The sequence below is a fragment of the Pimephales promelas genome, chromosome 3 (genome assembly GCF_988280905.1).
Source record: "Pimephales promelas chromosome 3, fPimPro1.hap1.1, whole genome shotgun sequence".
Lineage (NCBI taxonomy): Eukaryota > Metazoa > Chordata > Actinopteri > Cypriniformes > Leuciscidae > Pimephales > Pimephales promelas.
Genome location: NC_142771.1, coordinates 19,049,464 through 19,071,636, shown reverse-complemented (window position 1 = coordinate 19,071,636; position 22,173 = coordinate 19,049,464). Strand labels below are relative to the sequence as shown.

Below are 22,173 nucleotides of genomic sequence, written 5' to 3'. Positions count from 1 at the left end.
TGGTTACGGTATGTGAGCTGCTGCTGTGTGTGTGTTTGATACTTTCATTAAGGCCAAATGTTCAGCTTTAAAGCAGAAAGAGGAAAACCAATCCTTATACTTTGTGTAGGAATTTCTCCCATCTAGAGGTGAAATTGTATTTTGCATTCAAACGAATAGTGCTCTCTAGCGCCTCACTTTTTCAAATGTGTATTGCAACTACGGGAGCCGCTATATACCAAGAAGCTATGACAACATGTCTTCCAATAGAGTTTAACTAAACATGTTCTACTGTTATGCTGCCTATATAATGAATTACACAACCAAGCAATGAAAAAAAAGTTCGTAATTTAGACTGCAACATTGACTTACCTGTCGAGAAGAAAGCAGGCAACTTCAGCGTCCCTTTCGAAGTCGTTCTCCTTCATTAGCTCTTTCCACCTGGGAAAAGCTATCCCGATATTTACCCTCATTTTTTTTTTTTTTAATTCGCCGGTCACGTTTCCTTTAATTTTTTTTTTGTTGCTTTTTTGCCAACGAGGATTCCTTCTCCTGTGGCTCGGCATAATGACCCTGCATTATGAAGTACCGTGCAGTGCAGACTGGCTCTGAGCGAAAACGTGTTTAGGTAGGCTAGAGCTTTTTGTCCCTCTCTGCTATTATAGTTTTTCAAGATGGCGGAACGACATGGAAGCCTCCTTGGACTGACCCATCCCATGTAATTAAATATAAGAAAGTCTTTGCTTACGAGGATATGTCAGATCAATCGGCAGAGGTAATTTTACACTAATGAGGGCATATTTATAAATAAAGACATTTATTTTAGCTAATAAAATTCTTAAAAAAACTACACAGTGTACCTTTAAAGTGAGAAATCTGAACATGAAGTTGGTTCTTGAATTGAACATTATAGTGATTTTTAAATGTTTAGATTATATTTGTTTTATATTAAATATCGTTGAAAAGTTTGGGGGTAGCTATTATTTTTTCTCCATTTTTTAATTAAAAGGCTGCATTTATTTGAGCAAGATACAGTAAAAACAGTTATATTGTGTAGTGATACAATTTTAAATAACTGCTGTGTGAACATATTTTAAAATTATTCATGTGATGGCACAGCAGATTTTTTAGAGTTACATGATCCTTAAGAAATCATTCTAATATGATTTGCTGCTCAAAAAAACCATTTCTTATTATTATCAATGTTGAAAAACAGTTGTGTTGCTTAATATTTTTTTTAGGGAAAACACATTCTTTGATGAATAGGAAGTTCTAAAGAGCAGCATTTGTTCACATACATCTTTACTATAAACTTTACTGTCACTTTTGATCGATTTAATCGATTTAAAGTATTAATTTCTTAAAAAAAAATTCCTGACCCCAAGCTTTTGTATGGTAGAGTATATATATTCTTCCGATTCACAGAAATATTTTGAAAAGGCAATGACACATTTGGAAATGACGAGACACATTTTCCTCCTGTTTTACAGCAGGTCTCATTCTTTTGTTGTGAATGTTTCCTAAATGGGCTCTATCCTACTTTCTGCTCTCAATAAGAGAGCGCTGCGAAGCTTTCAGGACGGCAGGCCTGAAATAGAGAAGATCTTATGTTTCAGGACAGGACACTTTACATCAATAACCAAACTGGGTGCTTTTTGTTTTTTCCCCTTTCTCCTAGTGTTGGCAAAGACACACAAACACAAACGCCTCTTTCATGCATCCTCGCCCCCTCATCCCCTACCCAGTCTAGACACAAGCACACATCAGCAACTACTAAAATATTTAGCTGTCCATTTTCTTTCTTCCTCCTCCCTCACACACACAGTCATCGAAGTGAAAACTGATTGACGCAAACCTGTCACCATCGCATCAGGCCAACATCTTTGACTCTCACACACACATAATAGCAGACTGATACTACTTATGCATTGATTATTTTGATTTATGAATAAATCAAAAATGATAGTGTAGTATTAATAAAGCAAATGTGATATGTTTGCAATAATTAAATCTGTAATCAAATCATACCTAATTTTTATGTTTTGTAAATTTTCTGTATGATAATGATCAGAAATTGCTGAGGTTTCTACCCTTCTTTCATGATTTTTTATGTTCATTGCTATTTCAAAACAAAGGTCTGAACACGCCTTCTTGTTGCTTATTGATAAATTACGGCTCCTCTGTAATTTATTTTAAAAATCAGTCACCAAATATGGAAACTAGATTGTAAGCTTTCAAATGACATATAGTTTGTCAAGATTAGTTTAGGTTTTGTATAGTATAGGACACTTAAGGGGTTAAAAATGTAAGCATATATTTTAGTAGAATTGACATTTTTTTGCTGTACATTTTATGGCAATTAAGGACTTTCTATTAAATTTCCCATTACTGTATATATTTAAAGTAATAATAATTCATATTCTATTTCTATTTAATATTTTTTTATCATAAATACAGTATATTAGGGCTGTCAAACGATTAATCGCGATTAATCACATCCAAAATAAAAGTTTGTGTTTACATAATATATGTGAGTGCACTGTGTATAATTATTTTGTATATATATATCAATACACACACATGCATGTATATTTAAGAAAAAAATATTATTTATATATAAAATATTTATATTTATATATAATATAAATTATATAGAAATCTATATACAGTAGTATATTTACTATAATATATATATATATATATATATATACACATATATATATATATATATATATATATATATATATATATATATATATGAAGAGTTCAGATGCAAAAGCCTCTAAGTGCCATTTGAATTTTTCTTCTAGAATGATCATTTTTATCAAGCTTGTATATTTAAGTTCAGTGATTTCACTTAAATGGCAATGATAATTACCTATTAATTGTTATTTAAGTGAAATTGCTGAACTTAAATATACAAGTTTGATAAAAATCATCATTAAAGAAGAAAATTTCAAATGGCATTTAGAGGCTTTTGCATCTGAACTCTTCATATATATAATAAAATATAATAAATAATAAAATATTTATAATAAAATATTTCTTAAATATATACAAGCATGTCTGTGTATTTATATATAAAATAATTATACACAGTGAATCCACATATATTATGTAAACACAGACTTTTATTTTGGATGCGTTTTGAGGTGAAATGTGAATGAACGTGAGTCTGTTATATATTCTGTTTGTTATAGGTACCATAAGAGCAATGCTGAACTGGAATCTGTCAGTGTATTAATTCAGAGAGAGCTGACTAATGACTGATGGGGATTGGGAAATAACAGCATTAGATAATAATGCATTTAAGCACAGGCAACATCATTTGCCCTAACCCATTCAGACTAAGACCAGTATTCATCTGAGAGAGAGAGAGAGAGAGAGAGAGAGAGAGAGAGAGAGAGAGAGATAGAGGTTAATGCTACTGAACATTTAAGCAGAACTCAGGACTGTAGCCATTGCTGTTTTTATTGGCCTGTGCAGCCGCTCTATCGTTCCACTCAGCTTTGATTTATTACTTTAACTGTATTATAAATGAAACGGTCTTACTAATAAAGAACAACTGAATTGTGAAAACAGAGAAAGAGAGAGCGAGAAACACATTTAAGTTTGTTCTGATAAACCAATGTGGTTGTGATTATAGATCAGAATTGTGCATTACGCAATGGACGTTTTCTTTTCTAGGCCCTTTCCGTATTAAGTTACTTTACAAAATCTTTTAAAAAGTGCCAGCAAAATATTGGCAAACATCTCTAGTTACAGTTCTCCTCCAGCAAATGAGAGCCAAGCGGAAAACCAGCTCCGAAAGAAAAGCGTAAAAAGATCTAACACACCTGGCTGATTTTAGGGTTAGAAACGCACAGACTTCAGCTGATGACGTTACAGGAAGACACACCGCATGATGCAGCTGTAGTCTTTTTCCATTTGCCCCCCTGAGAGAAATGGTTGTGTGAGATGGAGCTATTTATTATGCGTGTAAACAGTCATCAGCAGAGCATGTGTATGGGGGCCCTCCGTTGTTTTTGTTAGTTTTGTGATATCCGTTTATAATCAGTGCAGGAAGGCTGCATTCAGGTGAATCCCTGCAAACACGTGGCTGGTGCTCTGTTCATCTGTTCATGGTTGTATGCACACGCTCAATAGGGATGTCACACTAGTTTTCACTCACTATAAATATGATATGTTTAAAGTGAACTGAATCTAGAATGAAGAAGTAAACACAAGTAGAGTCAAACTATAGAAGTAATGAAAGTAAGATGGAGATCAGCTAGGCGGCATGTGGGCCATGTCATGTATTCTTCTCTCAAAGGCAGCAGGGATATTACAGTGAACACAAAACAGACAAACAATACCATAGGTTGGACTCATGAGATAACAGTTATATTGAGCATGTCACATTCTCATAATTCATAATTTACAATAATTTATCATTTTTAAATTAAAGAGTTAGTTGACCCCAAAATTAAAATACTATCAGTAATTAATCACCCTAATGTTGTTCCAACCCCGTAAGACTTTCGTTCAGCTTCGGAACACAAATTAAGATATTTTTGATTAATTCTGAGAGCTGGATCACTCCTCCATAGTCTTCTTAAGGGATCGAAACTGGCCGGCCCAAAAGTTATAAAAGACATTGTTAAAATAGAGTGACTACATGGCTCAATCTTAAGTTTATCAAACAACGAGAATACTTTTGTGCGCAAAAAACAACCAAAAATAACAACTTTATTCAACTATTCATTTCCTTCTCTGTGGGCCTCGAGATTTCACATAGTGAAACTGCGCAAAGCTTCTAGGTTGTACGTCTAGTAATTACAAACTGACAAACTGATGTTGATGATAATATATATATATATATATATATATATATATACAGTATATATATATATATATATATATATACATAGATAGATAGATAGATAGATAGATAGATAGATAGATAGATAGATAGATAGATAGATAGAAAATTTAGCTATTTTCCTAGGCCAGCCTTAGTTGGGTGACAAATGGTCTGATCTTTGAATTATCCACTGCAGAACGAGGTCATATATATCCATTAATAATTAATGAAGGAGAAACGAAAGAGAGAGCGAGACAACAAACAGATGGGCTGAAAGGCTTGTCCGGCTGAATTGACACTTTCAGAGCTCACCATTGCCTGCATCACACGACCCATATGTTTACCCATCATCTCCCTCTCCTCGCAGAGCACAGGAGACCAGTCAGCTTATTGCTCTTAGAAAGAACATTATTAACTGTGTGTGTGTGATATGGAGAAGTGCTACATTTTGTACCTACAACATCAAAAGGTAATTAACGAATCTAATAATCTGGGAATGAATACAATAGATTATGAAATTGGGCATAATAATAAACGCTTTATCACTGCATCAGCAATCTCATATTTGTTAGTACAACATGTTTGAGTAGTTGTTTTTGCATGTTTTAGATGCCTTGATTATGGTAGCCAAGTCATTAGACTTAACATCACCTGCACAACAAGAGCAAACATGACAAGAACAGAACATCGAGTGTTTTTAGGAAATCTTCCGTCCAAAGATTGGGAGAAAGGTGAACACCCCACCCTCAAGCATCAAATTTTTCTAGATTCAAAAAGAAATGATCTGTTGGTAAAACAAGCATAAACAGACTGCAATGATGAATACTCTTCTTATACATAAAGTGAAATGTGGAAAAAGAAAATGTTTTTCTTTTTGTGATCTCAAATGTTTTGCTTAAGTCTGAGGCTGCTCAATTTTCTCCTAAAAAAAGATTCCCTAATCTCACATACTTCAAGAGATCTTATCCCAAAATGCACTCTTAAAAATAAAGGTAAATATGGTGCCACAAAGAACCTTTAACATCCTAGCACTCAAATAAAGGGTTTAAAAGGGGGGTTTCACAGCGATGCCTTATAATTACAGCTCAGCTGTAATATCTATTGATAACCTAGCCTAGATAATTTGTTCTTGAAGATTTTGATGAATATTGTTCCTGCTGAAATCTCTATACTGAAATCCCTGAGTTGTGATTAACACAGTCTCATCCCAAAAAGTCTTACAACTGACGTTTTGGGACGTATTTTGACCATACGTCAATATCCGCCTTTTTAGGGCCCCCTTAAACGTTGGTAGATGGCGATCCCGGGCCGTCATACAACTGACGCTTTACCTTTAACGTCAGTTAGGTGACGGGTTAGGTTTAGGTATGGGGTAGAGTTAGGATCCCATAACCTCATCTACCGACGTTTAAGGGGGCCCTAAAAAGGCGAATATTGACGTATGGTCAAAAGACGTCCCAAAACGTCAGTTATATGACGTCTTGGGATGAGACCGGGTTGTTGTGATCGCAGATTGATAAAAACATCTTATCACAGGAAGACTAATTCTTATCGTGAGGAGAAGGAGAACATTGCTTGGGGTGTTTGAACTCGACACGTGCGGGAGACAACTGTGCCCACATGGAGTCTAATACGACCCCTAAATACATAGTTCTCTGGGCCGGAGAAAGAACGCTTTTCTTGGCGTTAAGTCTGAAACCCAGAGTTTGAAGGTGAGCTAGGAGGACGATATCTCAATGTCATAGCGCAAGCTCTCGAGACTGGGCCAATATGAGCCAGTCGTCTATGTAATTTAACATGCGGATGCCCTGGAGTCCATGCATTTAGTACTGTATATGTGCTGGGTGACAAGGCTAGGCTGAACGGAAGAACCCGCTATTGGTAAGCTTCGCCCCTGAAAGTGAACCTCAGAAACACCCCCTTAGTTTCTGGGCACACAAAGGCTTCAGGACCTCTTCTTTCTTACTGAGATCAGCGATCGCACGGAGAGACAGATCTGTGGCACTGTGCAGCTCAGAAAACGCCTCCTCACTGACATTTCCCCAGCTCGTGCCCAGCTCTTTAAGCAGCTCAGCCTGGCACAGCTGTAACATCGCCATGCTGTGCAGGGCAGCACCAGCCTGACCCGCCGCCTGAAAAGCTTTCCCTACCAGCGTGGATGTGATTCTGCACAGTCTAGAGGGAAGCGCAGGCTTTTTAAGTAATGATGCGCTTCTAGGGGAGTGATAACCTGGGACATCATCGTATAACCCTTTGCCTTTGCACCAACAATGGTCAAAAAATCCGACGTCGCAGGCACAAAGACACGGGAAGAATAGGAAAAGCACGGCATTAAGAATAGCTTTTGGAAAGCTACACACTCTCAAAAAACAAAGGTACCAAAGGAGCAACATGACATCATGACTTTTGCGTAAACATACACACCACTTTCGAGTCAAGTGGCGTTATCTCTACGCATTTTGAGCTATCCGCGTGTATCCGTGTGTATGTCTAAGCCATTAACATCCGCGTTATTCCGCGTGTCTACACGCCGTCAAATGTCCGAGCGAAACGAAGCAAAATGTACATCTACATCTGGGGAGCGATCTTTTTCTTTCCTAGGATGGTAAGGGAACAGTCATAAATGCTATTAACCTCAGTGACGGGTAGGTTTAGGTACGGGGTTGAGGTAAGTCATATATTTATAAATTCAGTAATAACGTTAAGTCAACGGCGTTCATAAACACGATTATGCGTCTTGATAGCACGCCAAAAATGGAAATACGAATTGGTGTGTCATACACACGCTACTTCATGAGATCAGTCTGAAAGGAGAGTTTTCACAGCAAATGCCACATCCAGTACGAACCATTTATGTGCAAGGAAAAAGTTCCATAGATGTTAAAGTTTCTTCACGGAACCATCAATAGCAATAAAGAACCTTTATTTTCAAAAGAGAAGACAATTTCCATTGCACAAGAGATCTTGATAGTGGAAATTTTATTTAATGTTCTTTACACTTAAAATAACTGAAAGGTTCTTTGGGGAACCAAAATACCTCTTACTTTATATAGCATTTGCAGTAAACCCCTATTCTGGTTCCTTTATTTTGGGAGTGTGTTCTCATCAATTTGCAATCACAACTTTCAGCATGAACTAAGTTCAGCAGGAACATTACACATCAAATTGATATGATATTACAACTGAAATCTTACCGTGTCAACAATTGTCAGAAACTTAGGACAAACATAGTTAACACTTAAATCAAAAGTTCAAATCAAAGCAATAGTTACTTACTAACGCACTTCGGCTATGTTGAGAGCCTAAATAGTTTTTTTTTTTTTGCTTACTGAGCCAGTTTATTGATCTGAGTTTAACAGTCAACTGCAGGGGACGATTATCAATGAAAATTGAGGACAACATGAGGACATTTACAGAATTTTTAGGTCTGCTAAGCTATAAAAGAGCAACATCTGAGTTATAAAATATTCCTCTGGATCAGTGTGGAAAACAGCTGTGTGACTGTGTTTGTTTCATGTTTGTGTTGTTTGATGAAAAGCTGTCCTGTGTTCCAGGAATACAAGAGTATTTCCAGAAGATATCTATCTGGATGTTTTTCGGCCTATCTCTGTTTGTTTGCTTGTTTGTTTGTTTAGCACCATGGTAATTAAACAACAGGAACACACACAGGTGAGAGACAAACACGACTTAAAATTCTTGATATTATCTTACCCTTACTTTATGGAGAACCAAATAGCAGATTAGTTTGCTGGTGATGACATTTATTGTGAATGTGCGGATGTGTATCTGCGGATCTCTGTTTTAGAGTGTGCTTCTGAGGTTTTCTTTATGAAATATTATCTTCATCCTAAGACAAATACGGCTGGTTTATTTGGTGTTAATGGTTCTAACTCGTAGATTCCACCTTTAAATGTTTATGTAGACTTAAAACAAGTTTCATTCTTGCTGTGCTAAAACAAAACTGATGTTTTTGCCTTTTCATCCTGTTCACATCCTGTTCACATTCCTTTGCTTTCTGTAGTAAGATCTTGGCTGTACTATTAAAGAGAAGCTGATAGTCCAATATAATAGCTCAGATTTATCTGTCAGATCCTTTTATGGTTATGACAGATTATCTAAGATAAATTGGTCTGAACAAGTTTTAACATTTTATTGCTGTGTAAAGTATGTTGTGTTATATATATAATGAATACTTGACCTCCTGTTTCCACACGATCGTCCAGAGGAAAATGTTATGGCTCAGAAAGGCTCGTCATTTGTTTCATTTAATTATCAACTTTGTCTCAGATGTTTTCTCCTAAAATTCCATAGAAGAAGATCATTTGGTTTCTGAAAAATGTAATGAGAAATGTTCATTTACACAAGCAAGACACACCATATACACAAGCAAGAGCTGCCATGGCCGTGACCAGACATTTAAAACAACCTTTATAAAGAACATCAAGCATAAACTGCTTTCTCATTCCTGTAAAAACAAAAACAAACAAACATAGTCTTATTGTCCTCTAATCCTTGCTCTCACCTCTCCTGTTATCAGAGAGACACAAGATCTAGGGAAAGATAAAGATTGTGTACGTGTATACTAAAACCTATTCTGTAAAATGTTCATGTGAAAATAATAAATATATATATTTTTAAAAAGCCATCCAAAATATCTGTCGCACATTCTTTGCTCCACAGTAAACCAGATTTCACTCAGATTCACCGCACACAACCCCTTTGAATAAAGCTTTACAGCTTTTGCAATCATTTTCCATCTCCTTGTTTTATTTTCAATGGCATCTCAAATTCTCACATAGGGGAAAAACTCTTCTTGAGAAAAGCTCTTTCATAAAGCCCTTTAATAAAGTTAATCGCAACATTACTCATTACTTCAGGTCTGAATTTAAGTCAATCTGAAGTCAAATTTCAATTTCAAAGTCAATTTGAAGTCAAGAAACTTTCAAAAACTAAGTTGAAGTTCTTGGAATGATTGGAAAAGGCAAAGAAAATAGCAAAGAAGACATGAACCCTTGTTCAACTGCTTGTTAATGGAAATATCTAATCAGCCAATCACATGGCAGCAACTGGTCAAGAAGACGATCTGCTGAAGTACAGACTGAGCAACAGAATGGGGAAGAACGGTGATTTAAGTGACTTTTAACATGGTATGGCTCTTGCTACGGACTGGTCTAGTATATCAGATTCTGCTAATCTACTGGGATTTTCACACAAAACAATCTCTTGGGTCTCTAGACAGAGAACAGTCTGAAAAAGAGAAAATTCCCAGCGAATGGCAGTTCTGTGGGTGAAAATGCTTTGTTGATACCAGAGGAGACGGGTTCGAGCTGATAGAAAGGCAACGATAACTCAAATAACCACTTCTTGTTACCGAGGTTGCAGAAGAGCATCTCTGAATGCACAACACGTCAAACCTTGAAGCAGAAGGGCTACAGCAGCAGAAGATCACACCGGTGCCACTCCTGTCAGCTAAGAACAGAAAATCGAAGCTACAATTCACATAAGCTCACCAAAAAAGAACAATAGAAGATTGGAAAAATTTTTCCTGGTCTGATGAGTCTCAATTGCTGCTGCAACATTCAGATGGCAGGGTCGGAATTTGGCGTAAACACCATGAAAGCATGGATCCATCCTGCCTTGTATCAATGGTTTAGGCTGCTGCCTGTGGTGTAATTGTGTGAGGGGATTTTCTTGTCAGACTTTGGGCATCTTAGTAATAATGCCATCATGTCAGTATGGACCAAAATCTCTGTTTCCAGAAACTTTTTGAATCTATGCCAAAAAGAATTTTTGGCAGTTAATTGGGAAAAAAGGGGTCCAACCCAGTATTAGCAAGATGTACCTATAAAGTGGCATCAGCAGTGCTTTACATCTCAATGATTATATGGTGTAGAACCACTTGAAAATACGCAACATGTAGAAATCACAGCTTTTGAGCCATTCACCTGATCCATGAATGCCATGTGAAAAACGACAACACTGACTGTCTGCTTTCACCACAGGAACGCATACAGTCCAAAACACTTCACTAGTGACCACATCATGAGCCGCAACTGTCACCGGCAAAACATTTATAATATAATGAAATATAGTATAATTTATATTCTACTTTTATGTAGAAAATGCTCATTGTAGCCAATATTTCTTACGCCACAACCGGACAAACCTTGGTCTCTCCGTTGGACTGCACAGCGATTCTGAAATATGTTGAGGGTCTGTTTTATGACGAGAGCAGTTTAAACTAAATTCAGATGCATTATGTATACAGTAAAGCCAGGTAGACTTGTGTTTTGACTGCAGAAATCATTGCCATATTGAAATGAACAGAACTGAACACACTGAAATTTCGATAACACAATGCAGCACATTGTTCTTTCCATTGATTACCAATTGTTTTCTCTTTGTCTGTTTTCACGGGCCTGACTGGTTTTCCTTGCCCATATTGTCTGATTATTATTATAATTAAAGTACTAAGGACGTAATGTTTAACCTGAGGGGTCATTATTTACAGCAGAAGGGCAGATTATAGTGTAATTATCTTGTCGTTCTGATTATGTCTCTCTTTTTCTCTCTCCAGGTGAGACATTCTCTGAAACGTTCAGTCACACAGAGAGATGTCAGACGTGTAGAGAGTGCACAGGCCTCATGCGTATGCAGACCCCCTGCACCGACTCGAACGACGCTGTGTGTGAGTGCAACTACGGCTACTTCATGAACGACCTGACTGGCCAGTGCGAGGCCTGCACTGTTTGTCCCCTCGGTCAGGGAGTTCTGTATGGCTGCAAGCACTCCCATGACACGGACTGTGAGGAGTGTCTGGAAGACACCTACTCTGATCGGGAGAGCTCGCTGGACCCCTGCATGCCTTGCACCATCTGCGAGGAGGGGATAGAGATTCTCATCAGGAATTGCACACCCTATGAAGATGCATGGTGTCATGGTGAGAGAATAATGCACTCAAAATTGAAATAAAATAATGCAATTATTCATCAAAATAATGACGCAATCTAAACGAAAAAAAAAAACTAGAAATATAGTTTATGATGGTTTGTTACAAACATTTTGTTCCCATGTTTGTCAAACTATTTCTACTTAATTTTTCAATTTATTTACTTGCGTTTTTTCTTGCATATTTGAGTTGCACACAAAGAGTACTTGCAGCCTGTGGTCAGTCACTAAGGGCAACTGCACAAACACCAACTGTTCTGTTTGGCTGTATAAGATGTGATTGTGCCTGATCTCTCTCACACTCTTTCTAACAGCCAAATTCTCTCAGTCTCAGTCATAATGTTTGCTTGCCTCCATGTGTTTAAGGATCAATCTGGGTCATTTCCGCGTGTGTCTGCTTGTGGCCCTGCAGTTGAAAAGGTCAAAGTGCAGATATTATGTGCAAAGCCCTGTAGTTATAGAGGTCACAACTGTCCAAAAGGTCAAATCCAGTGACATGCAAACACACACATACTCAGTTTGCGGTTTGCAAGACGTATAAAAAGCAAACATGTGCATTACAGGGATTTTACAACAGGTTATAGATGTTCTTAAAACCTCTTTAACAGGGGGGGAAAACATCACTGTTAACCTCATGTGGCTTCTTGCTTTTATAAAAAGCATATTGCTTTAAAAAAACAAACAAAAAACAACAGTTCACGACTGTTTAAACAGACTGCAATTCTGTGTGGTGCCACTAGTAGTGCTGAAATTGCTGACATTAATCACTAATATAATATAATATAATATAATATAATATAATATAATATAATATAATATAATATAATATAATAAAAAAGTATATTTTAATGTCCCCAAGAGGAAATTTGGTGTAGACTTGCTACAAAGACAAAACCAATAGAAAAATGACACAATTACAACATAAAACAAACATCCTTTTCTCCCAAAAGTCCTTCATATTCCTCAAACAAACTAAACAAACACCCAGGTGAATGTTTGTTTCTGTTAGGACTTAAGGCCCAGATATACTCATGGTGAAGTTCTTTTTCGTTCTTCGTTTATGGGTAAAACATGAGTAGCGATGTACTGTTATCGAACGTCTGACACCACCCACACTGCTGAGAGTGGCGTTTAGATGAATATGTAAATCTGTGCTGCACACTTTCCTCTCAGTAACACACAACAAAATCGAGAAAATAGCAAGCATTTTAATATAGCACAAGAAAAGCATCTGATCATAGAAACGTGCTTATGTTTGGACAAGTTCTATAGCACTCCAGTTAAGTCCAGTAAAGTTCAAATGAAGCATATGTATCGTATTAAACATGAAACAAAGTGTCACTGTCACATTTCATCAGAAGTACGCCTTGTTTTCACTTGCGGATGTTTCACCTCAACCAACTGAACAGGCCAAATGAACCAGAACAGATTTTCACGTGAAAGAAGGCGGAGCCTCTGCACACACTATTACGTAATCTCCGTGGACAAATGGTAGTAACAAAGGTGTTTACCAAGATAGCTTTAGAAAGCTGTTTTGAACTCCCAAAACAAACTCTAAATGAACTTTGTTTCTGCCTAATTTTGTTCGAAATGACGTCACATCAGTTCGTTTTACAATTTTGCTTGAAGTTTATCAGGGCCTTTAGTTGAACCTGACCAATGGTTCCCTAAGAAACACTGGGGCTGTGGCCAGCAAGCGAAGCGCTGGCCCTTTTTTCTACCTCTTTAATCAAACACACAGAGAAAGCGCAGTTTCCATGGCTGGAGAGGGCATGTAATGTGGCGTGTCATTGCATTAGTGTGCTAGCACTTGGTCGGTGGGCCTGTCTGATGTTTGAAGCCTGGGGCTGTATGTGTGTGAGGGTCATTATGGCTTCTGCAGGATGTGTCCGTTTGGGGTTTGGTGTCAGCCGTCTTTGGTGTGTGTTACACCCTGCATTAACATCTGTCTCAGGTAATCTGATCACAAATGGACAATGCTAAAGACAGGTGTAAACGGGGGTCCAAACTGTTTGTCATTGGATCACTCAAACCACATGTGGAGGTCGCTGAAAAATGTGTGTGATCACATGGAATTTATAGTGTAAATGCTAAGTGTGCCCTGACACATCCTATAGTGTGAAGTGTGAAATTTCTACACCAGTAGTGGCAGCAAATGAATTTGCACAAAAGTGACTGTTTCCAAATAGGTTTCCTGAACATTCTCCCCACAGGCAAACAGATAGTCCCGTCCTAAACTCAAACTTTGGGCACTTTAGTATAGCAGCCTCGATAAACAGCAATGTTTGGAAAGAAATGCAGCCACAAAAGTCTTCACTTTTGTTCTCCAATTTGATTAAAAATTACACACTTTTAGCTGATTTACTAGGTGAATATTTGCTATAATGGTGTTTCAGATGCTTGACTTGAAGTACTCTGCTTACTGTGTGTGCTGTAGTGCACCATAATGAGATGAGAGATCTCTGCAGATGGAACCGGTAAATCATAAAACATCTGCAAGTGCTGTTTGTTACATTCACACACACAACTGTTCAGCTTCACTGGTATCAGTTCCTGCTCTCACTTGCCTTTCCTGTAAGACACAAGTAGAGGAAAAAATGTGAAAAAAGCTAAAATGAGATGGCTTGTTTTATCGTTAAAGCCTGGGACTTTAACAGTTTAACTTTTAACCCAGACAACTTCCGGTAAATTTAGATTTGCACAATGACTTTACACACAGATTTTGTACTTTTACAAAGCTGTTTTTCCGCTGTGGAACTAGGGGTGTGAGGTTATAGACCATTTCACAAGATGTAAACAACACTGGTCCAGAAGCACTTCCTGTTTCAGTTTTTTAACACTACATAAAAGCTGGGATAAAATACAACCAACAGAACATTTAAAACTGAATCAAAAAGTTAAACAAACATCTTTAAGATGTTTTCTTTACATGTGAAATAAAGAAAACAGTTACAAACTGAAACAGGAAGTGCTTCTGGACCAGTGTTGTTTACATCTTGTGAAATGGTCTATAGTTGAACACCGTCATTAGAACACTATAACCGCCAAATTGTTATTAAAATATTTTTTTCACAAACATTTTTATCAGAGAATGTTTAAATATTAATATCAGCTTACGAGGGAAACGGAGGCGGAGTTAGTGGTGCTTCGGATACTGGAGATGATTCGGTAGAGGTCTGTGTCCCTTTACCGATCAGAGCGCGCTGACACCGAGTAAAGTCTGTTTACGGTAAAGCCATGTTTATACTAGACGCGTCCACACGTTTTTTTCCTGCAAAGGTCATACATGTAGCTATGATACAGGACACATGGGATATCTTAATCTTACTTCTTAAATCTTACTTGTAAAAAGTATTTCCCGAGTGATAGTCTGCCGATTTGAGCAGGGATATTCTTCACAGTGCTCTGGCATCTACTGCTGCTATGCAACACAATAGGAATACGACCGGTTCAAGATGGCGGCCGGATTTCTCAGTGCCCAGCGGCCAATAGGGCATCTAGTCTCTATATGATATCTATGATTTGAGCTACGTCTGTTGGTGACGCCCCTTTGGAAATGATTTGACTATGAAGCTTGAACTCAGTTACAACTGAGAACGGTCTGGTTTTAACCAGGCTAACTTCCGTTAGCAGTGGGGGAACTTTGCACTTACATGAATTAATTACTTTTTAAAATAGAAACCAGTTATTTTAAATTGTAATAATTGATCAAATAAATGCAGCCCTGGTGAGCATAACTTCAGACTTCTTTCAAAAACTAAAAAAAATATTACAGACCCTATAGCTACTGTACTTTTAAGCTACTTTTTCCACAACGTGACTGTAATTCAACTACTTTATTATTCATTTGTATTCTAAATATCTCCCCAATACTGTCTTGACGATAATGTGATCATCCTTTGTGTGTACGGTTACAGCAAAGAGCAGCCTTGTTCTGCCATATCACACACACAGTGATAGAAGTCCTTGTGTAGCCTGTACAGATGTCTACCCTTGCTCTGCGAGTGCCTTATTATCTTCCTTAACATGACCTTTTATGTGACCTTTACTGCCTCTCTCCATCTATCTTTCTCTCTGTCTGTGTATCTCTGACCCTTTCATGTCTATCTCTCTGGTGGGTCAGTCATTTATGTACCCTTTGATGAGAGTGGCGTATTAAAAACAAGCTCTTTCGTGAGAATGACCACAGTCAGAGTCAAAGGCACACATCTGAATGACCAGTCTCTTTCGACGCTGGTGGTCCGTGTGTATGGTGATTCACTTCCTGCAGCTCATACGGATTTAAGTGGCATGTGTCTATGTGTGGGTGACAGAGAGAGAGAGAGAGAGAGAGAGAGAGAGAGAGAGAGAGAGAGAGAGAGAGAGAGAGAGAGAGAGAGAGAGAGAGAGAGAGAGAGAGAGAGAGAGAGAGAGAGAGAGAGAGAGAGAGAGATGTGCTGAGCTCTTTCCTTTGTTGGATCGATAAGGCCGTTGGACTTTCTTACACTCGGGTTTCAATCTGTGACCTCTATCGCAGCTACTGCATTACACACACACACACACACTCACCGATACACACAAATACAGATATATGTCAGAGTATGTCAGTGGATTGGAGCAACAGCAGCAGCCCCCCCCCCCCCCCCCCCAAAGGATCCTGTAACTGCTCTTTTTCAACCTTTCTCCGGGTTTCATTTCTCACTCCAAGCGTGCTAGTTTTTGTCACATCATCACTCTCTAGCTCAGATAGAGCTTCAGTGACAAAGAACATGATTTAATTCTGGCCTATATTTTCTATGATGCATTATGAGGCACCACTTTTATATTTTTTATCATTTATATAATATGAGTATAGCATTTATTCATGTTGAATTATCTTTCATTTTTATATTTTTAGTTTTAGTTATTGTTTTGTCATTTTTCTTTTTTATTACCCCCCCCCCCCCCCAGTTTTCTATATACTTCATTCTACAGTATATATTTCTATTTTGTTTTATTTTAGTTTTAGTAATTGTAGCTCAATTTATTTGACAAGGCAATATTTCATCTTTTCATCTAATATTCCTATTTTATTTTATTTCAGCATTATTTAAAATGTATGAAAAGATTTGTATAGTTTTACTTCGAGTTAACAATAACAACACTTTTATGCACTGTTGGAATATATACACACCTCTTTTCTGCACAGAATGTTATTTTTGCAAAGACAAAAAATTTAAATTAAATAAAACTAATACAAAAACTAAATGAAAACAGTTTGAATTGAAAAATAAATAAATAAATAAAATAACTGGGGGAAAAAAAACTTGAACTAAAATAAGGTTTCATGACTTAAAATTAAATATTTTGTGTGCTCTTTTTGGTATAATATAAAACTAGAACAAACAACAATAATGAAAGTGGAACAAAAATAGAACCAAACTGAAATGACAAATTGATAATATAACATAATATACATGCATACATGCACAAATAACATCAAATGTATGAAATTCTCTACTTTTATATTCCGTTTAAATAACAAATCCTTGTTTAAGACAGATTAATAAGTCTCTGTGTGTATGTGTGTGTTAATGCCTCTTGCTAGTGTAATTACTGCAGCTAATAAGAGCACTTAACAGCAAAGCTTCTGTTCATTTAGCCATCCATTTGTTCAAACACACACACACACACACACACACACACACACACACACACACACACACACACACACACACACACACACACACACACACACACACACACACACACACACACACACACACACACACACACACACACACACACACACACACACACACACACAACCATCAGGCTCTTATCGCTCCCCTCCTGTCTATCACACACTCACACACACTCTCTCTTTTTCTCTCACACGCACACACACTTACTCACACTCTCTCTCTCTCTCACACACACACACACACACACACACACACGAGAATAACGGTTGCTGTGTGTGACAGTCTTTCGAGAGTGTTTTCTGTTAGATAAAGAGAACCATTATAACAAACTTGAAAAGGGTTGCCAGATAAGCATTAAAATCCCTTCCATGAAAAAAACAGCACTGTGAGAGGATGAGAAGAAAGACTCCTCATTAAAGAAGGCACCCAGCTGAGGGTTAACAAGCACTTCACACTTGGCATCTCATCCCGAAAACGCCCCCGTTAAGAAGGAAAATCATTAAAATAAAAAGAAGAATTTGAAATTGTTAACCTTTGGCTTGGCTGAGTTTTACCGCCGACGTGTTTTCACTCAAGTTTCAAGCTCAGTCAGGCTAAAAACACATCCCCAAAAGCAAATTTACTCACATACCCCTGTTTCAATCAGAGAGAGAGAGAAAGAAAAAGAGATCTCTCAGAAATCATTTAACTTTTAGTGCATACTCGGAAACGAATGAATGTCTCCTTCGCGAAAGAGGGAGGAGATGGTCTTGAGAAGACTGACAGCTACTCAGGGAGAGACAGCAAGTGAAAGAGACCGATAAAGAAAACAAAGGGGGCTGCCTGCACAAGTCTTCAGATGCCCACAAGTTTGAAAGGTGTGATGAAGATAAGAAGCCTGCACGTATGTGTGTGTGTTTATGCTAACCAATCTAGAAAACAATGGTCTTTAATTAATTGTTGAACAGCTAATGACTAAGTCATCTGTCTAAGATCGTCATTCAACCATGTTCAAGTTGGAATTTCAACAAACCAACTGGTCATACCACTTTAAAGTCACCCATGTAAATCTTGAGTTCTTGCTTTTAATAACAGAGACTTTTGACCGAAGATCCTTAACTGTGGCTTCTTATAAATCAAACCAAAGTTTGCGCATCAAAGGTTCTCAGTTTCAACATTGCTCAATCAGTCACGCATATGGCCACTGTGGAATAGTTCAGTTGTGAACGAAAATATTCTAGAGAGTCATGGCAACGTTAAGACCTCCTGTTGAGCCAGATTGAACTCTGTCACCACCAATTTTACAGCCATGAAAGATGAACCATAACAATCTCCACTCGATTCTGGAATCTTTTCTTGAGAAAGAGTGAAGAGTTCGACAGCAAAACAAGTGAAAATTGTGTGTGTGTGTGTGTGTGTGTGTGTCAATGAAGTGCAACTGTTGGGTTCCATAATACTATAATCTCCGTACAGAAATTGATCTTCACACGCCAAATGACTTTAAGTCAATAGCTTAATATTGCAACATTATTTGCAAAGCCTCATTTAATGAGTAACTTATTATTTATAATTATTAAACTCTTTGATTTAAACCAAAAGTTTGTAATGTGATTAAACTCAAAACTGGTTAATTTGGTTTATGTCTCTTTTTTTAATGACTATGGAGAAGATGAGTGGGGAAAAAACTTCTGGCACAAAGACTTCTGAAAAAGTGGGCAGTAACTGTCGTGCTCTATTGGGAGCTGGAAAGAATTTATTGGGGGTTGCCTTTCGATAAATTATGCATCAAATCAATAAAGAGAGGAAGACCGATAAAAAGACAAATAGTGCCTTTAGTGGCTGAAAAGGGCTATATATCATATTACACCATCCAGACAGCCGTTGGTCAATTTCACAGCTTCCACTAACATCTCAACAGGTTCAGTTCAATATGCCATCTGCATTTTTGCATCGCATTATCCCAAATTATATATAATCATAGAGTGTGGATTTTGTTTAGATACAGCAGCAGACTGCAGTAGTTTTCACCATCAGTGCATCTATGTAGGTTCCTAGTCATTCTCAGATTGTAGCTAACGTATATGTGTGACTGTCTTTCTCTCTATCCTAGATCCGTTGAGTCCTACCTATCCCGCTTTCACTGAGTACTCTAGTTCACTTGACACTGATCCGAACCGTTTGTGGAGCCCCAGCCCTGGAGACGACAACACCACACCCAAACCCAGATCTCCTCACTTTATTAGTAAAAGGCTAAACGAGAACCTGATTCCCATCTACTGCTCCATCCTGGCAGCGGTCGTGGTCGGCCTCCTGGCTTACATCATCTTTAAGAGGTGAGCAAAAAAGAGAAAAATCCGTAAAACATAGAAAGACATAAAAACAGATGGAAAACGATTGAGGATTGTCAGGTGGTGAAACATTCAGGCCTTGTTTCAATTGGGACATATCGTAGATTTCTGTTGCTTTTGGATGAAGCTATCGTTTAAAAGTTTGGATTCGGTAAGACTTTTTTAAGGCTGGATTTATTTGGTCAGAAATATAGTAATATTGTAAAATATAGTTACAATTTAATATAAAATATTCATTTTAATATATTTTAAAATGTAATTTATTCCTGTGAATTTTTTTGCATCATTACTCCAGTCTTCAATGTCACATGATCATTCAGAAATCATTCTAAAATGATGATTTCAAGAACAATTTCGTAGTATCAATTTTGAAAAGTTGAAAAAAAAATATTACTGATCCCAAACTTTTCGACAATTGTTTTTATGATTACTCACTAACCTAAGAACTTTTACAAAAAGTTTTTACAAATTTTTTACAAAAAACTTTTATTCTGTATATGATATATACGTATAATACTTTTTTCTAATTATTCATATATTTATTATTAATATTATTAGGTTGATTTTGTCTCTTGTTCTGCTTTGTTTTGTTTTTCTTTCTTGTAATGGTGTTCTAAAATTATAAATAAATAAATATAAAGTTTAGAAAATTAGAAAATAGTAATGACGAAGAATAAAGCTGCTAAAACACATTTAGGCATATTTAGAAGAAAACAAAATCCACTACTATGGAAACATAACTGTTAATTGTTGAAATTGAACGCCAGTGCCTTCCTCTCATTCATCACATTCATTTGTACTCTGCTACATGTGCATCTGTTTCTTCCAGGTGGAACAGCTGCAAGCAGAATAAACAGGCAGCTAATAATCGTGCAGCCACAGCCAATCAGACACCGTCTCCAGAGGGAGAGAAGCTGCACAGTGACAGTGGCATCTCAGTGGACAGCCAGAGTCTGCAGGAGCAGCAAGCGCAGACGCAGACGCAGACACAGATCGGTAAGATCACAGGCACAGACAGGATTACTGTCATTTCTGCAGCAGTCTAAATAATAAGTCATTCTTCTGCCCTTCCCTCAAAACGTATGCCACTGGTTGAGCCAACGTCCCTATGTACTGTATATTTTATAAATATACTCTCCTCTCTCCATGTTTATCTTTAGTATCTCTCTCCCTGTTCCATCTCCCCGTTCTTTCTCATATCTTCCTTTTACCCTCCTTATACACTTGGCATTTCCATGTAAGGCTGGGTGTGGATGACATAGCAGACTGACGTTTAACATGTTTATCATTCAGGTCTTAAAAGGAACACACAAGTCGAGAACTGCACACATATGCGGGCACAAACCCTGAAAATAAACCAAAGAAGTGCTTTCATAAATTTCAGAGAAATCTCTGAATTGCTTGTGTGCTGTTCAATAATATTTAAAAGACCGCGAGTCGGCAGTGATTACAGTCCGTTAGTACCCTCACACGAGACGGGACTGACGCCATGGGGACGAGATGGGGAGGGGAACTCGACAATAAAGCGGCCATGTTGATTCAATCTGCTGCAAAGTGCAGGGATGGATTTTGTCAAAACGTCTTGGGTTGAAGAGCATGAAATATATGTATATCAGTTTATGCAATCAATTCAGCACAGAGAAAGCATTTGTGCAGTGTTACTTTAGCACCACTTGTGTATCCAAATGGAACTACAGATAATAATTATTTTAAAACAAATTTCCCAAACAATATTGATCGTACATTGTTTGTATGACACAAAAGCGTGTTGGATTGCTTAAAAAGAAAACAACAACAAAAGCATTTCAATACCATTTGGTGCAGAAGTTACACATTTCACCTTTGAAGTGTAAAACTGAATATACAGCAATGCAAGGGCCTACAATGTGGAGAACTTCCTTTATAGTCTAAAACTGATTGTGATAAGTTGTCTAATCAGACTTTTGAAGAAAAGCTAATCACTGTTTTTCTTTGCCAGTTTTATTATTGTGACTAAAAACATCACAGAACAGTGAAATGAATGAAAGGTCACAATTAGGGCAAAAGCATAGTCTGTTTACTGTTTAACCTCTGTTTAAAAGAGGTTAGTACATAGGACAGTTTAATAGATATCAGTATGTCACATATCTAATGTTCTGCACATCTGTGTATGTGAGAGAGACTGAGTACTGGCCTGAGTAAATCACTCTGGATAAAGGCACCCTCTTAATGAATAAATAATTAGCAGCATTTTCATTTGCATTTATTGTAAATGGTTATGTGAGCCAACGGCATTATGTTAACCTCACTGTCAAACAAAGTACATCAGTCCACTCTGAAAGCAAGAAAGAAAAATGAAAGAAAGACTTATAAAAGGCTGAAAGAAAGAAAGAAAGAAAGAAAGAAAGAAAGAAAGAAAGAAAGAAAGAAAGAA

At 37.3% G+C, this 22,173-nt stretch overlaps 1 protein-coding gene across 1 annotated transcript in view; it reads left to right on the top strand.

The window, feature by feature from the left end:
* ngfra (nerve growth factor receptor a (TNFR superfamily, member 16)) overlaps positions 1 to 22,173 on the top strand; it is a 37,848-nt gene that overhangs the window by 5,288 nt on the left and 10,387 nt on the right. The window contains exons 3-5 of the mRNA XM_039687068.2: positions 11,400 to 11,762; positions 19,523 to 19,745; positions 20,590 to 20,756. Coding sequence (XP_039543002.1) covers positions 11,400 to 11,762; positions 19,523 to 19,745; positions 20,590 to 20,756 — 753 coding nt within the window. The remainder of the gene's footprint in view (positions 1 to 11,399; positions 11,763 to 19,522; positions 19,746 to 20,589; positions 20,757 to 22,173) is intronic.